Source organism: Heterodontus francisci, chromosome 1 (assembly GCF_036365525.1).
Source record: "Heterodontus francisci isolate sHetFra1 chromosome 1, sHetFra1.hap1, whole genome shotgun sequence".
Classification (NCBI taxonomy): domain Eukaryota; kingdom Metazoa; phylum Chordata; class Chondrichthyes; order Heterodontiformes; family Heterodontidae; genus Heterodontus; species Heterodontus francisci.
The window spans coordinates 39,661,320-39,679,801 of record NC_090371.1 but is presented as its reverse complement, the minus strand read 5'-3'; the positions used below and the strand labels follow the sequence as shown (position 1 = coordinate 39,679,801).

Here is an 18,482-nt window from a genome sequence, read left to right as displayed (position 1 = left end):
GCAAGGTACCTGGCATCAGGAAGGGGAGGGGGATGCCCGCTGAGAGTCACCTCCTGCCTTGCTGCTGAAACCTTCCCCCACCCCAAACAACCCTCTCACCTGCAACCCCCTACCCCGTGAGATTCCTCCCACCCAGACCTATCTGTGACCTGAGTCCAACACTGTTCATCTGCCTTGAGTGGGTGCTCCACTGACAGCAGCCACTGCATTTGCGGTGGCGCTGCTCAGTTAAATAACTGCAGACTTCTGATAGGCTGGCAGCTCTGAGGGCGGGACTTCCGTCGCTGGGGTCCTTGATCCCGTGGAGGGCCTGTTGCTGTCCAGTTAAGTGCCTAATTGGTGTTTGTTTCAGTGGGCCTCCCACAGAAGGGGCGATGCTGGGTTCTCGGCGGCGTTTCTGCTGAAGGTTGAGACCCCCGTTGCCCAGATAAAATCCCGGCCACTGGGTCAAGAAGCATTTATGTACCACATCTAACAACTATGACTTAAAAGCATTTGGGGTTTTCCAATTTATATTAGCTTCATTTGAAGTCTCTCATTTAACTATTTCTGTTTTCACATAAACACCTTTTCTCTTCTTGGAGAAAATTGCATTCCTTCATATAGACCAGATGGTTTATTACATGCCACTTGTGTTTAGCTTGGATATTCTTTTTGGAAATGATGTCTGTATTTAGCAAGATCAAAATATAGCATAGCTAAGCTTTCAGGATTTTGTATACTGTAAATTGTGTCGAGTTTTGATATTCTATGGTCACCTCTAATATTTGAATTACTCAATGCTTTGGGAGTCTAGTCTAGTCTAACTGGGATGCTATAATTACGTTCTTGTACATATGTGTTTTTTCAGTATTTTGATTGGTTAAGCCACTATGAAGAAATAGTTAAGTAGATTAAGTAAAAAATGCTGCATTTTGTAAAAGCTTGCTCCCCAACCGGCACAGGGGCGGCGCAGTGGTTAGCACCGCAGCCTCACAGCTCCAGCTGTGGTTCAATTCTGGGTACTGCCTGTGTGGAGTTTGCAAGTTCTCCCTGTGTCTGCCTGGGTTTTCTCCGGGTGCTCTGGTTTCCTCCCACATGCCAAAAGACTTGCAGGTTGATAGGTAAATTGGCCATTATAAATTGCCCCTAGTATAGGTAGGTGGTAGGGAAGTATAGGGACAGGTGGGGATGTGGTAGGAATATGGAATGAGTAGGATTAGTATAAATGGGTGGTTGATGGTCGGCACAGACTCGGTGGGCCGAAGGGCCTGTTTCAGTGCTGTGTCTCTAAAACTAAAAACTAAAACCCCCATCTTCCACGTATCATCAATTCTGATGCAAATGGGAGGACTGTTCTTGGCTCTATGACAGTGATGCTAGAAGTTATGTTGGAGTGGCGTGAAGTGACAGGCTGTCAGATTTTCCTTCCATTTCCCTAGGAGAGAAACTTCTTTCCTGTTTCATGCCTCCAAATAGATAGCTGAGATCAGGAGGATACTACGTTGCAAATGAAGAACAGCCTGAATCATGGACCTTTTCATGAGAGTTGCATACATTTATTGATTTTTGCTGGTGGTGTGACTTTTTTTTTCCTCTCACTAATATGGCGACTTCTTTCTGTTTGACTTAATGTTGCAATTGTCATTCAGACCTGCCAACCCCCATTTAATTGAGTTTCACAAGTTCTTGAACGGCATAGTAGATGGGGTATTTCATAGCAGAAATACTTCATCTTGGAAGAAAAGCCAGTGACTTCAGTGACCAGTCCTGTTGACCTTTGCAGGTAGATGTGAAAGGTGGGCGAAATGAACCAAACGTCTTCAACTGAAACTATTCTGTTGCTAAAAAAACCCCCCCCAGAATATCACTGGATATCTCTGGAGTTTACATGCATTCTCTGTTTTTATTTGATTTCTGGCACCTGCATTATTTTGCTTTTGTTTTATTATGTGACTATTGTTGGTATGCTGACAGTCATCCCTTCCCACCACAAGAATTGTAACACAGAGCAGTTTGGTAATAATTAATTTCTCCTCTTTCCACAATTGAATCTTCTGCATATATATCATTCTAACCTGCTGGGTTGGACAGAGTATTCGGACACTGCTCCCATGAAACCAATTGTGAAGTGCAGAAGAGCAGACAAGTCTTTTTTGCAGTTAATTTTGGAATGCCTCACTCGTCCTTTTTTCTGAACACTCTGGGTCATGCATTTTGTGTGGCAGAATGATGGGGGTCATCTACCCAGCTTTCTGTCTCAGTCCAATCGTGAAACATTAGGGTAGTAATTGGACCTCGTAACACCTGTTTCACAGGCTTGAAACAACCTGGGCCAATTTCAGGGGCTGATATCCAGTACCCCAAGGATGCCTGAAAATCGCCTGACCCAAATGAGATCAGGCTGTTTTTCAGGTGGCCAGTGCTGCTGCCTAAAACAAGCATTAGGTCCCTTATACATGTGGATAAGGGGACTAATTCCACTTTTAGGATCCCTTGGAAAATTTGGGCTGCCTTGAGCAGAACAAGCATTGTGTCAAAAGTGCTCCGTTTCCTATACATGATATTCACTGAAAAGTGAGTACTTTTTTTTTCCCTCCAGAAATTAAATGTGTTGCTTGGAGGAGCAAGAGGGCTCCTCCATTTCCATAGAATTTCTGCTGATTGCAAATTTATTTTGCAGCCTGGGACTGTGTCCAGTGCATGCCCTGCCGCCTGCGTGCTAGTTTTTGGACGGGATTGCATTTAAGAGGCATATGATTCTAAATATTAGAAACCAAAGGCAGGGTTTTTCCCTTTGCCTCGGGACCCCGACTTTGGGGTCACAACCCCGTACTTTGTGGGGAAACTGTCACCTGGCAGTGATTTTCCACCCCCCCGAATTGGACAATTAGTGGTCAGAGGGCATGCGTGCCGTACAGGTAAGGATGGCGAGGAGGGTTTTCGATTGGCCCTCCAGCTTGGAAGGAAGAGCAGCCTGCAGTTCATGTATGAGAGAAAGGGGGTGCCTCTGTCTTGAGGTGTCTTCTCTCCAACCTTTCAACTTTTTAAACTTTTTAAATTTGAAAATGCCGTCAGCAGCCGGGCCACCATTGAAGTGGGGAAACCCCTCCACAGTGTGGCCTGTGGCTGCAGCTGAGGCCAGGTAGGTGGGGAGGCCTCAAATCTTGCCTGGAGCACTGGCCTCCCACTCCCACCAGGCTGCCTCCAGGCAGCTGGCCGAGTTCCCCAACGCCTCGGGTGCCTGCAGACGGACTGGAAAATTCCAATTGGCCTTTCACCATAGGTAATAATTGGCCTCTAACTATTTTTAATTGGCTAACACTGCTTTCGGGCGAGTAGCCCTGCTGACTTCCGACCTCTGGGAAAATGGCACGGGGGTGGATGGAGCCGGCAAATGGGCACGCCAGCCGGCAGCATGAATTTTGCTCCTTCCCGCCTCCGTGCTCATCCACATACGTGGCTGAAAATCTTGCCCCAACCCTTCAGCTCCCATAAGCAACACCGTGGGAGATCTAGTTTAACGGGCTTGCTGTCTCGTTCAAAGGCTTGATGCACAATTGCTGTTTTTAAAAAGGTTGAAGCACACGAGGAGATAATTCTGTTACTTACAGTATTCTGCTCATGACAGAATTTCTTTAATTATTCCTGACAATGAAAGATGATCTGCAACTAGGGAGTTCAGGCAGTACAAGTGTTCCTGTAATGTTCAGTTCTCTGATGACTCCTCTGTGAAGCTATGGGATTTGCCTTTATTTCAGATGACTAAGTGGGTTGTTCCCATTTTAAAGATTTCTCCTTCTAGATGGGGTGACTTTAGCACAGTTTGCAGTTTTTTGGATATGTTTTTCAAAATTGGAGATAGCTTGTTCCTTTTTTAATTGGAATTTAAATATTCTTGTTAGTGTATCTATTTGCAAAGCTCTGACTTTTTCCTTGCAATAAATATTCTTCCCTCCAAAAATCCTCCTCCTTGTTTACTGCACCCACATCGAAAATGGGTTGTCCGCATTGGGAATGACTTCAATTTACAGTTTGGGATGGAGAAATTATGCATGTACATTTCATTGACGTTTGAAATGCTGGGAAGATTCTTTTTAAATTGTGAAAGCCAGTTCTTACTAAGCTACTCAGTGAAAAGAGAGATTACTTCATGAAAGGGATAATGGTTTTTTTTTAAGTCGCAGGTTTAGTTCTGCAGTATTAAACATTTCATACAGAAGTTTATTAGTTTTCTAATGCCCATAAAACAGTGAAAATTAAGTACTTAGTATCATAAATTAATTCCTTTACATTGAATTTTTCTATCCATTAGGCCGGGAAATGTTTTCTGCTAGAAAATGAAACACTTCCACATTTTCAGTTCTCCGTCAGCATTGAGCCATTTGAGATCAAATACAGCCCAACCAGCAGCAGAATAAAGCTCCCTCTACTTGGCCCCAGTCTCCAAAGAGTATTCTTGCTGCAGTAGTTTGATATTTGTATTTCTCACACCAGTGATGCACAACTTCTCTGAGTGAGGTTGCCAATTCAGGACAGTTGTCGGTTGTGTTGTGGGCCTGTGACCAATACAAAACAGGTTTAAAATGGTTCAAAGTTATCCACATAGAACCTTTTTGGCCAGGCAAGATTCTTTGCTGGATTAGCTGTTTCTTGTTAGTACATCCTAATGCAAATATCCTATGTAGAAACATAATTTTGTATTATCTAAATTAAATCCTAGGTCCCAAAAATAAAAGGGCAGCATGAGCAAGATATCACTTTTTACATTTCTAAATGTTTTCAAAAATGAAACTCCTAAGGAGTAAAATCCACTACTGTTCTAAAATGATGTACATCTACCAAGGGTAAATTCAGCTATCCAGCTCTCTTAAAGGCTGGGTTGGGGAAAGAATCTGTGCAATATTAGAGCATCAGTCAGAGAATCACAACTGCACCTTTTGTAGCCTCTTCCCTGACCTGCCTGCTCTGAGTGCAGCTTTCTGATTGAAGTGGGGAAATCCATGAACATGGCCTGTAATCTAACATTTTTTTTTGCTGTGTTGTCCCTGTCAAAAATAAATTGCAGTTCTTATTTTTGAGTAATAAAAACTTTACTTCACTTGCAGTTTGCTTAAACTGTTAAATAATGTTTAAAATCCACTATTAATCATGAAAACGTTTAAGATTGTATAACGGAAACATCCAATTGAATAGTCTCATGAGTCATTCATTCTGAAGTGTTCTCAATCGAAAGCTGCTTTAAATTTACATAGAACATCTATATGTAAATCTGCTTTCGATTACACAAGAACAACAACACATCACTGAAATTAAGAGTAAGTTCCGTCATGAGGAATGGGAATGCTGAAGACTAGATTAGGTACATGCTTTCATTTTGAATTAATCTGTAGTTTTTATTTTTATTCTGTAGCATGAATAAAAGCCTTTTGGTGCAAAAGCAAACAACATCCATCTTCTAATTGGTAAAAATAACTTTTCTGTAGGGTATATGATTTATCATGAAGTATGTAGTGACCAATAATTTGATTCTTCAGCATTAGGTAAGGAATGGACATTTGTTGTTTTGATTGCTGGTGCATGTTGTCGGACTTTGGTCAAGCTGTTCCGAGATATTGCGAGAAACTGAGTTCTGTACTCCCTCATGTACAAGGCAGTCTGGAAAGAAGCTTTCTTTAGTACATTGGAAGGGTTACAGCAAAGGATTCCACTTTTGTGCCGAACTTATTTTGAAAAGGTGGAAGAAATGGGTTGAAAGCGCTGTCGAGAAAGGCAGATATGGGGCCCATAAATGAAGTTTTGCATTTAACTCCTAGATGCTAGAGATATGTTAAGCAAAATGTTATTCTAGTACTAAACTGGTTTAAGTCCATATTTTTGACTGGAGTGAAATAAACCATTGTGTGTGATATATATACACGTTACACCTTGTGGCATTGTATAGAGAGGCAAGATGGAGTGTAGTCTTCAGGTGAAAAGGCTGCACAGAAATAACTCCGTCCCCATTTTAAGTGCAAGTGCTCTATTCTTATTTGTGTACTGCTATTAAAAATTCCTAAGACCTTGTTTACAGTAACCTATGTTAACTTGTCACACTAATTATACACCTGCCAGTAACAGGAAGTGCAGGCAAACATAAGAGCGCAGAAACGGCTGTTAAATAATGGCGAGCTCTTGGTGGCCACCATTATTAGTGCATTTAATAAAAATCAGTAATTTGTGGCGAGGAAGAAATACATCATAACTTATGAATCATCACAAATTGCTGGATGCTTTGTGCTGCTTTGCTGTTAGCCTCACAAATGAGAGCTCGCCAATGAGCTCCCCTTGAGTGTCAAGAAATTGCTGGATGTGGGCTATATATATGAATGTATTTTGCTGCAGACATTTAGAGCTGGTATTTCATGTTATAAGGACCCTGTTAATGGGGTGATTTATGGTCCTGACACAAAACTCAACCTTGGTCCAGAGGGAACAATTGAAACCGTGAAGTTTCGTTCCTACAGGGAGTAAACGTAAAATTTTTAAAAAAAATTACTTTTCCCTTTTCCTCTCATTCCATTCTTTCTTTCTTGCCCTGCATTTTTCTTTGTGTCTAATTTGACTCTAATTCGCCCCATTTCTTTTTCTGTCATTCATTCTACTTCTTTCGCTATCCTTAAACTTCATTGGTTAAGGAGATAGACCATTGGACCCAATGTTCAGGCGGTCTCAGATGCTCCATTGACCCTGTTATCAACTCTCATTACAGCAATTTGTGATGCAAAAGTAATATGACCTGAGGGTGAGTGGGGGCCGGGGGGAGAGTTGAGTTCATAATGTTCGCTGCGAGGTGCCCGGCTCCAACAAGTTCTGGACTATTATTTTAGATATAAAAGATCTATCTAATATATTGGAAATAACAAACTAGGTCATCTGGTTCAACTTAACTTATTGTGAGTTACAGGTTGATGGGTCAACAGTTGAAGAATGGCAGCTTATTTTGTGAACAAGAAGTTACCCATGCAACTGATGTTGAGACTAATTTACCTGGTCCTTGTATGAGATTTTATATTCTCAAATGAATGAGTGCTATTGGGTGATGTCAACTCCAAAAGCTTTGTTTTTGGAGTTTGAATTGTTTCCGATCCTCCTTTCTCTAGATGTCACTTCAATATGCACAACAAAAGTGCCATGGTATGTAGATACACTTTCAAAATAATGGGCTGAATTTTACTAGCCCCCCCGACGTCGGGGGTCGTGGTGTGGGGGCCTGGAAAATACCTCTGGGAGAGGCCCGCCACGGCTTCAACACCGGGAAGGCCCCACCCCATTTTTACTGGTGGACCCCACCCCTGCTGCTCGGTGACGGAACCTTAATTTAAATAGTGAAATGCATTTTCATGAATGAATAATCACTTACCTTGTCCAGATGGCCGACCCACGCCAATATTCCGGTCGGATGCTGAAACTCCCGCACCTTCGGACCTCAATTTGGAGATCCGAGGTGTAACACTGGTGGGGAGGGGGGAGGAGTGAATTTTTCAGGGCGGTGGGGGGTTCGTGGGGGAAAACTGTTCCTGTTGGTTGTGGGGATGGTGGGAAGGGGTTGAAGTTTGCGGGGGAAACTTGAGGATCGCAAAAAATATTTTTTTGGGGGGGCAAAAGGAGGGCAAGTTACATATTGATTACTCATTGGACGGGTGGAAGAGGAGAGTCAAAATACAATTAAAAGTTTAAATTTATTTTTTGGACAGCAGGATCTTTTATTAAAAAAATTTTTTAAATCTCACTGAAGGGCATGTAGCCCTTTAAAAATGGCGTTGGCGCCAATGCGGTGGTGCCGGATGCTTTTGCCGGAGACTGAACGCCCGCCCCCTCTTTGTCCTCAGGGGTGGTTGTTCCGCCCCCTCCATGTTAATAAGCCGGCAGCCCCATGGCGCACATTTTGCACATTGCCGGCGAGCTTGAAAATCCAGCCCAATATTTCAGCATTACATTGTTAGAGCAGCAATGCAACGTGTGTATGTCCAGCTAAATATGTTACCGAGAGGCATTAGACAGATTTATCTAGAGCAAACTTTAATTTGTACTACTTGCTAGAGTTGTGACTATGGGAAGAGCACAGAGCCAAACAGCTATTCCTTTCTTGTTGCCAGAGCAGATGTCTATTTTTATATATAATACATCTGGGAAGATCTGCAAATTGGTTGTATATTTTATTCAGTTTCCCACCTGCAATAACATTGAAAAAAAATCAATTGAACAAAAGCAAGTTTTAAATATGACCAATGCATAATTTGTTTTAGTACTGAAGTGAAAAGGCACAATTTGGAGTGAAGTGTTCATCAAATTAAAACTTGCAATGACTTGTGCAATTTGTTAACAGCGCTATTTGGTGTTAGTGGTGGCATACATTGTGTTGAGTAAATACTGAGAATGCACATCAGTTTTTGGCTATTAGGTCCCAGCACTTGTATTTGGACTTTGCGCCTATAACGGACTTTTAAAATAAATTCGCTCATAGGATGTGGTCGTTAACAATAAGTCTGCCCAAAAATAGTACTGTGTATCTTTTCTGACTTACAAAAGTCCTAATTGGTACTACTTTATTTCCATTTTTATATTTAAATATTATAATAATTGGGGAGATTTGGCCTATTTTAACTTTTTGTTGGATGTGACTATTGATCGCTGGCTCTGTGAAATAAGGTTAGTAAAGCTCAGAAAAAGTTGTGAAAATGTATTCATCTAATGCCACCTAATTATGCCTCCAGAAATAACGTTCAACAGCAATGTGCACCGGATCATTTAGATCCCTATTGACAGCAATGCTAATGCTGCTACTAATAGGAATATTAGAATTCAAATTCTGCTATTCATTTCTCTCTCTATGCTATCCTTTCAAGACCATTATACTCCAGCTTAGTATTAAGCCACGTTGCTAACAGATGAGATTATTCAAGCACATTCTCCCTCTGTTCTAAAGTTGGTGTAAATGCACAATATGGGTTTAACAAATTTTATTTTGCAAACTGTGAACATAGCTGTTGTTAGCATTTGTTTTTATTCTTGCTTTGAAATTAGAGTGAAGATGATGGATATGCATCGAGAAACAAAGTGGAGCAGCGGCCTGGAGAGTTTAAGTATGTCATATGAGCTAACGCCTCTCTTTTATTGCTTGTGAAAGCTACTGTGGTGTATGTTATTCTCTTGGTTTGTATATAATTGAAAAGTCAATGTTGGATGAATTCTAAGCTGTTTAATTTTTGTGGGGATTTTTCTGTTGCTGACTTGTGGTTATAACAAAATCTGGAAAATGTACATTCGTACAGAATTTTAATTCAGTTTTACGCTATTTACCATTTGGTGCCAAGTAGTTAAAATTGAAATCTGATACAATACATGAATAATGAAACAAAATTCTGAGAAAGCTAGCAAGTTCTATGGAAGATTAAAAATTGAAATTTGAAATGTACTGGATCACTCTGTATTTATGCCCTCCAAGCTCCAAGATTAATTAGTGGTAGTTTCCTCTTATAGGCAGAAAATACTTTCTGTGATCAGTTTTTATATTGATTCTGAACAGTTCATTTTCCAAGTTAATTTCTTTAATTGTATATCATATAATTGATTATAAAAATCCTATGAACAGGAAAAATGTTGCATTGTGCAATGACACGATTGAGTGTATGGTGGTCACCAAAGGAGTCTTTGGGATAGGCAGGACTTCATTTGGTTTTATGCTGTCATGATTTTAACAAAATTTACATGTGATTAACACAAGAACATGAGAAATAGAAGCAAGAGTAGGCTATTCGGCCCCTCAAGCCTGCCCCACCATTCAATAAGATCATGGCTGATCTGCCCCAGATATCAACTCCTCTTTCGTGCCAGCCCTCAACTCACCGATATTTCAAAAATCTATCTACCTCCTCTTTAAATGCTTTCAGTGATCTAGCCTCCACAATTCTCTAGGGTAGAGAATTCCAGACATTCGCTACCCTCAGAGAGAAATTCCTTCGCATCTCAGTTTTAAATGAGTGTCCCCTTGTTCTGTAACTTTGCCCCCTAGTTCGAGATTGCCCCACTAGGGGGAACATCTTCTCAACATCTACCCTGTCAAGCCCCCTCAGAATGTTGTACATTTTTATAAGATCACCCCTCATTCTTCTAAACTCTAATGAATAAAGAGCTAACCTGTTTAGCCGTTATTGATAAGTCAACCCCTTCATCTCAAGAATCAGCCTAGTGAATCTCTTTTGAACTGCCTCCAATGCCAGTATATCCTTTCTTAAATACGGGGACCAAAACCATACACAGTACTCCAGATGCAGCCTCACCAACACCCTGTACAGTTGTAACAAGACATCCCTATTTTTAAACTCCAACCCCCTAGCAATTAAGGCTAAAATTCCATTTGCCGCCTTAATTACTTGCTGCACCTGCATGCTAACTTTTTGTGTTTCATGAACAAGAACACCCAGATCCCCCTCTGCTGCACTTTTTGGAGCCTCTCTCCATTTAAATGATAGTCTGCCTTTTTATTTTGCCTACCAAAGTGCATGACCTCACACTTTCCCACATTAAACTCCATCTGCCAAGTTTTTGCCTACTCACTCAACCTATCTATATCCCCTTGCAGATTCCTTATGTCCTCATCATAACATGCCCTCCCACCTATTTTTGTGTTGTCAGCAAATTTGGATATATTACACTCTGCCCCCTCCTTGAAGTCATTCATATAGATAGTAAATAATTGAGGCCCTAGGACTGATCCTTGTGACACTCCACTAGTTACGTCTTTCCAACCTGAAAAAGACCCATTAATCCCGATACTCTGTCTTCTGTGAGTTAACCAATTCTTAATTCATGCTAATACATTACCCCCAATACCTTGAGCTCCTATCTTGTGCAATAATCTTTTATGTGGCGCCTTATCGAATGTCTTCTGGAAATCTAAATACACTACATCTACCAGTTCCCCTTTATCAACTCTGCTTGATATATCCTCAAAGAACTCTAGCAAATTTGTCAAACATGATTTCCCTTTCACAAAACAATGTTGACTCTGTTTGATTGCGAAAAGCTTTTCTAAGCGTCCTGCTATTTCTTCCTTAATAATGGACTCTAGCATTTTCCCAATGACCGATGTTAGGCTGACTGGCCTATAGTTTCCTGCTTTTTGTCTCCCTCCCTTTTTGAACAAGGGTGTCACATTACCGGTTTTCCAATCTGCTGGGATCCTCCTGGAATCCAGTGAGTTCTATAATATTTTGACCAATGCCTCCACGATCTCTGCAGCCACTTTGTTTAAAACGCTTGGATGTAGGCCATCAGGTCCTCGTGACTTGTCTGCCTTTAGTCCCATTAGTTTGTCAAGTACTTTGAGCCTCGTGATGGAGACTATTACAAGATCCTTCCTCCCGTTAGCTCCTTGCCTATCTGATATCTGTGGGATATTTATAGTGTCCCCCACCGTGAAGACTGATGCAAAATATTGGTTTAAATTATCTGCCATTTCCCTGTTATCAATTCTTCAGTCGCATCCTCCAAGGGTCCCACTTCAGCTACTCTTTTTATATACCTGTAGAAGCTCTTGCTGTTTGTTTTTATATTTCTTGCCAATTTACTTCATCAATTTTCTCCCTCTTTATTAGCTTTTTAGTCATCTGCTGGTTCCTTAAAAAGAAAAATTAATTCCCAATCCTCTGGCCTACCACTAGTTTTCACTGTATGTCTTTTGTTTTTGATTTGGATACTCTCCTTGACTGCCTTTGTTAACCACGGGTGATTCATCCTTCTCTGGTCTTTTTTGACCGGGATAAATTTTTGTTGAGCGTTATGAAATACCTGCTTAAATGTCTGCCACTGCTCATCCATTGACCTTCCCTGTAGTCTATTTTTCCAGCCCGCATTAGACAACTCTCCTTCATACCTTCGTAATTGCCCTTGTTTAAGTTGAGGACACTGGTTTGAGACCAGAGTTGCTCGCCCTCAAACTGAATTTGAAATTCTACCATGTTGTGATCGCTACCCCCTAGAGGATCCTTAACTACGATATCTCTTATTAATCCTAACTCATTACACATTACTAGATCTAAAATAGCCTGGTTCCCTGGTAGGTTCTGCAACGTATTGCTCTAAGTAACAATCCCTGATGCACTCTACAAATTCGTCTTCCATGTTACCTCTGCCAATCTGATTTGTCCAGTCAATATGCAGATTAAAATCACCCAGGACAATTGTAGCGCCCTTCTTACACGCCTCCATATTTCCCGACTTATACTTTGTCCTAAGGTGAGGCAACTCTTCGGGGGCCTATAGATGACTCCCACCGTGACTTCTTCCCCTTGCTATTCCTTATTTCCACCCAAACTGATTCCACATCATGATCTATTGCACCTATATCACTACTCACCACCGCACTGATATTAACAAAGCTACGGCCACCTCCTTTTCCTTTTTGCCTATTTTTCCAGAACGTCGAATATCCTTGAATATTGAGTTCCCAGTCTTGGTCGCCCTGCAACCACGTCTCTGTAATAGCTATCAAGTCATACTCATTCATTTCTATTTATGCTGTCAACTCATCTATCTTGTTACAAATGCTGCGTGCATTCAGATAAAGAGTCTTAAGCTTTGACTGTTTGCCATTATTACTCATTCTGTTTCTAATTTCTGCTGCACTCTTCTGCTTATACTTTCTGCCCCTTCCTGCCACACTTTAATTACTGTTCGCCTCTTCACTACCCTGCATCTCTGCTCTCCCGTTTCTTTCTGATTTTTTAAAACTTCCTTTCAACTGAACCCTCCGTGCCCCCCCCGCCCCCCACACACACTAATTAGTATAAAGTCCTATCTACAACCCGAAGCCAATGAATCATAGGTGACATGAGGAAAACGTTTTTTACATAATGAGTGGTTAGGATATGGAATGCACAGCCTGAGTGTGATGGAGGCAGATACAATTGTTGCTTTCAAAAAGGAATTGGATAATTATCTGAAGAGAGAAAATTTGCAGCGCTGTGAGTATACGGCGGAGAATGGGATTAACTGAGTTACTCTTGCAGAGAGCCGGCATTGACATGATGGACCAAATGGCCTCCTTCTGTGCGGCAACCATTCTATGATTCAGTAGGTTATAAGATTAGGGCTGATCGGATTGAGGATTGGCTAAAGGACAGACGAGACAGTAGGAATAAACAGATCATTTTTGGGGTGTAAATGGAGCGTCAGAAGGATCAGTGCTTGGGTTTCACTATTTACAATCTGTATCAATAACTTAGGTGAAGAGTTCGAGCGCTATATATCCAAGTTTGCTGACAATACAAAGCTAAGTAGGAAAGAGATATAGATCGGTTAAGTCATTGGGCAAGAACATGGCAGATTGAGTAGAATTGGGAAAGTGTGAAATTAACCACTTGGGAAAAATGGAAAAGCAGAAATGTTTTAAAAGGTGAGAGACTAGTGAATGTTGGTATGTGAAGGGATTTGGGTGTCCTTGAACACGAAACACTGAAAGTTAACATGGAGGGTACAGTAAGCAGCTTCTTTCTCACCCCACCACACTATTCCCCCTCCGATACCCTTTCTACCCTCCCCTTTCCCAAACCCCCTTTTTGTCCCACCATTGGCTATGTAGGCCCCAAACTCTGCAATTCTATCCTTGAACTCCTTCCCTGTTGCACCAGCTTCTTTTCAAAACCCTCCTCAAAATACACCTCTTTGACCAAGCTTTAGATCCTCTCCACTTAATATCTCCTTCCTTGGTTTGACATCCATGTTTATGATTATGCTTCTGCGAAGTGCTTTAGGGCTTTTTAAAAAAAATAATTAAAAGGTACTATATTACTATACTTATAATCCTCTAATAATCCCGTAAGAGTGCCACATAAACCGTTCTAACAGTAGGAACGTTTTTTGACGTCCCATCTGAAGCTGCCTAGTGCTGTACTGCAGTGTTGACTTTTTGAACACTGGTATGGTATTCGAATCTACAGCCATCTGACCTAGATCCAAGAATGCAACCAACCGTGCCAAGCTGACATAGTATGAAGCAGGAGTATCCATTGAGGGAGGATGTACTGAGTGGAAAAGGCATAGAAGCAGAATGAAAGGTCATCGAGACCATTGGAAGAGTAGGATTTTTCTTTTATTCTTTCTTGGGACGTGGGCATCACTGGCAAGGCCAGCATTTGTTGCCCATCTCTCATTGCTCTTGACAACTGAGTGCCTTACTCGGCAATTTCAGAGGGCAGTTAAGAGTCAGCCACATTGCTGTGGATCTCGAGTCACATGTAGGCCGGACCAGGTAAGGACGGCAGATTGCCTTCCCCAAAGAATATTAGTGAACCAGATGGGTTTTTACGATAATCGATGATATTTTTGTGGCACCATTACTGAGACTAGCTTTCAATTCCAGATTTAAAAAAATTAATTCATTGAATTTAAATTCCACCAGCTGCCATGGTGGGATTTGAACTGGTGTCCCCAGGGCATTGACCTGAGTCTCTGGATTACTAGTTCAGGGTCATTACCACAGGATGCAGATCTATTTAAAAAATCAAAAACTTGCCCCCAAGTAAACAAAATAGTTGTATATTTTTCTTTCCGTTATAGCAACTGCCTTCATCTCACTGATCCAGAAACTGAACCACAAGCTTCTAATTAGTAAAACTTATATTTAAAACTACTAGCAAACCTGATTTGTAATTTAATGCCTTTCAAAATTGTTCTATATTACTGGTGAAAGGCTGTGTGGGGCGTTGGGGACATGGAAGAGTCTCATCAGTCACTTTTTTTTTGAAATATGAAGATCCTGGCAATTTAAACAATCAGAATTTCCAATGCTCTTCAAATCTTTGTTAATAAGAATGCTCTATTTTGCCATGGTAATTTAATTCCTGGGATTATATATCCTCTTGGTAACCAGATGTAGGTGTCACTGCTAAAATACAGTTTCTAGTTTAAAAAGTAACTTTTGAGGATGTACTCTTTTGGTACATTGATTATGAAAGGATATTTTGTGATAGTGTTCAGTTAAACTGTAGCTGTCATATATATGCAGAAAGTGGTTCAGCTTGTAGTTCGATAGATACTATAACATCATACCATCCTTATATTACTTTGATGGAATTAGATTTCCTATTAGTCAGGCCATCTGCTCATAGTGTTCCGCATTTTGCAAGTGTCAGCATTAATATTATTGATTACTCTTCTCCCATTTTCCCTAATTTTGATGGTATAAGCTCTGTATTTCATCTTTAAAATCAGTAGCTCAGATCAGAAAACTGTTTACACATTTTTTTTTTAAATAACCTTGCCACAGTACTTTTAATGGGAGTAAATATAAATTGCAGCATTAAGCAGTGTAAAGTGAACGCTTGCCATTATGAGGCTTTCATAACAACCAGATGTCAGGTTAGATTTTTAACGCTACCGATCCCATGGAAATCTGGGAGCTAAGCTGTTAAAATCCACCTGGTGGCTTGCCTGCTGATATCTGCCCGGATCCTGCTGTCTTCCAATTTCTAATGACCATTTTGTACATGTGGGTAAGTCACCCAAAGCCTGCGATGTCCTTGATTAAAAATGCAGCTTGAGGTCCTTTTGATGTCACCCAGGTTCTGACTGCAATTTTTAACTCTGGCCTGGTGAAGGTCTGTCAGAAGAGATTGGAAGCAGATGAGGCCAGTCCATAAGTATTTACTTGCCTTGATGCATTGCTCCTCTGGGACGAGAATTTTTTTTTTTAGGCCTCCCCTGCCCCGGACTACCCTTTCCCCTTCCATGTAGCAAGCTGAACACAGGCTGCTGTGCCCACACTTGTGTATTGGCAGCCTCTTTCTGCCCAAATGTTCTGAGCAGGAACACACCTGGTGACATGTTAATGAGTTTAAAATGGAATAAAAACAGGAAGTGTTGGAAATACTCAGCAGGTCTGGCAGCATATGTGATCGTTATGATGAAAGGTCACTGACCTGAAACGTTAATTCTGCACTTCTCTCTCCACAGATGCTGAGTATTTCTAGCACTTTGTGTCTTTATTTCAGATTTCCAGCATCCTCAGTATTTTGCTTTTATTTTAGAGGTTAAAGTAGATGTGGCCTCTTGCTGCCACGTGGTGAAATTAAGTGCTGGGACCACTGCTTTTTTTGCCATATATATAAATGTCCTGGATCTTGGGATACAGTAGAATTTTAAAATTTGCCGATGACACCAAATGTGGAGGTGTAGCAAACAGTGAGGATGTTATGAACCACCAGCAACGAGGCATAGATTGGCGAGCGGTGGCAGACGTATCGAGAGAGTGGTTCGTAAAGCATATGGGATCTTGGGCTTCATAAATGGAGGCATTGAGTACAAAAGTTATGCTGAACCTTTGTAAAGCTGTGGTTAGGCTACAACTAGAGTATTGTATCCAGTTCTGGTTACCACACTTTAGGAAGGATGTGAGGGTCCTTGAGATGGTGCGGATATTTTTAAAAAAATTCGTTCATGGGATGTGGGTGTTGCTGGCTAGGCGACCAGAATGGTTCCAGGGATGAGGGATCTTAGCTACAAGGTTAGGTTGGAAAAGCTGGGGTGGTTGTTCTCGGGGCAAAGGAGTTTGAGGGGAGATTTAATTAAGGTGTACAAGATTATGATGGGCTTAGATAAAAGTTAGACAAGGAAAAACTTCCCATTAACTGATGGTACAATGACTAGGAGACCCAGATTGAAGGCTTTGGGCGAGAGATGCAGGGGTGATATGAGGAAGAACCTTTTTACGCAATGGGTGGTAATGACTTGGAACTCGCTACCTGTAAGGGTGGTGGAAGCAGAGACAATCAATGACTTCAAAATGAAATTGGATGTTATTTGAAGGAAATAAACTTGCAGGACTATGGGGAATGAGCTCAGGAGTGGGACTGACTAGATAGCTCCATGGAGAGCCAGCATGAACTCAATGGGCCAAATGGCCTCCTGTGCCATAAATGACTCTATTTAGTTTCCCAGTGAAGAGCTGCTGCATGTTAAAATCCACTCCAATGTTCCTCCTGATTTGAGACAAAGCGGATTACTACTTTGGTCACCATGTACTCTAACTCATACTGCAACAAGATTAAATTGATGTTAATAGACACTGACTGGCAAACTAAACTGTAATGACAATGAATTGAAGCTAAGACAGCAAGAATACTTTTCTGACCATTTTAAGTGATGGGAGATATAGCTTGTGTTCAGATTTTTTTTACATGGCATTATCATTTACTGTGGGAGAAAATGTATATTGGAGCAGCTAGTGGTAGATTTGCGGTGCAGTGGTTAGCACTGCAGCATCACAGCTCCAGCAGCCCGGGTTCCATTCTGGGTCCTGCCTGTGCGGAGTTTGCAAGTTCTCCCTGTGACTGCGTGGGTTTTTGCCGGGTGGTCCGGTTTCCTCCCACAGCCAAAGACTTGCAGGTTGATAGGTAAATTGGCCATTATAAATTGCTCCGAGTGTAGGTAGGCAGTAGTGGAAGTGAGGGAAGGTGGAGATGTGGTAGGAATATGGGATTAATGTAGGATTAGTATAAATGGGTGGTTGATGGTTGGCACAGACTCGGTGGGCTGAAGGGCCTGTTTCAGTGCTGTATCTCTAAATAAAAATAAATAAATACTGCTTATTCAGGTAAGGTTATCATCTAAATGCAGTTTAGTCAACATCTGTTTCCTGTTGTAATTTGCACAAGAGAAAACTGTACTTCTGGAGAGACTAACTAACCTAATTGGATTTCAGTTTTCAAGGGCCTAAACAATAAACAGTATTGGATATGCTTAGAATGGACTGACTTTTGTACTGCATTCAAGATTTGTCAATGCTTTGTGTACGTAATGTTTTTGCTAAGTTTCTTTTAATCTAAAAGCAGACATTGACTGTTGTGACTGTGTTTTGTGTTAGTCATGTGCAATATGTTCTATTTCTAGTCATGTTTATACATATTTCAAGCATCTCAAATTGTTCTGTACAAAGAGGAGGTTGTCCGGTGGGTGTTTTCATTGGAATATTTGACTCCAATTTTCCATTTAGGTATATTTTGTTGTCATCTTGCATTCATTGGTTGGTAATGCTGAAAAACAAATGTTGTTTGGAAGTCATCTGTAGGGAATGAACATAAACAATGTTCACATTTCTCTCTCGATACATAATACATGTGATGCATTGAAACTGTTATTCACAACCATCTTCAAAAGAGATTAATCACTATAATGCGTGTAATAGAATTAAATTAGGCTATATGATGAGACATTAAACAGAGGCCCTGTCTGTTCTCAGGTGGACATAAAAGATCCCATGGCACTATCTCAAAGAGCAGGGGACCTATCCCCGGTGTTCTGGCCAATATTTATCCCTCCATCAACAACACCAAAATAGATTATCTGGTCATTATCACATTGTTATTGTTGGAGCTTTCTGTGCTCAAATTGGCTGCCACATTTCCGACATTACAACAGTATATGTTGCTGTTTATAGTATATAGAACATAGAACAGTACAGC

The 18,482-nt window shown here is 41.0% G+C and overlaps 1 protein-coding gene and 1 long non-coding RNA gene across 15 annotated transcripts in view; one reads left to right on the top strand and one right to left on the bottom strand.

The window, feature by feature from the left end:
- Positions 1 to 18,482, top strand: part of ctbp1 (C-terminal binding protein 1) — a 365,789-nt gene that overhangs the window by 203,310 nt on the left and 143,997 nt on the right. For 4 of the 14 annotated variants that reach the window (XM_068029432.1, XM_068029440.1, XM_068029424.1 and 1 more), the window contains one exon: positions 9,046 to 9,104. The exons of the other annotated variants lie outside the window; for them this stretch is intronic. In XM_068029432.1, coding sequence (XP_067885533.1) covers positions 9,053 to 9,104 — 52 coding nt within the window. In that variant the 5' untranslated portion in view covers positions 9,046 to 9,052. Of the gene's footprint in view, positions 1 to 9,045; positions 9,105 to 18,482 lie in introns of those variants that run through there. 14 annotated transcript variants of the gene reach the window in all.
- LOC137369025 (uncharacterized) lies at positions 4,183 to 7,775 on the bottom strand. The gene is made up of 2 exons (XR_010974859.1): positions 7,382 to 7,775; positions 4,183 to 4,538 (listed from the first exon to the last, which is right to left on the bottom strand). It is a non-coding gene; the product is annotated as an uncharacterized lncRNA (long non-coding RNA).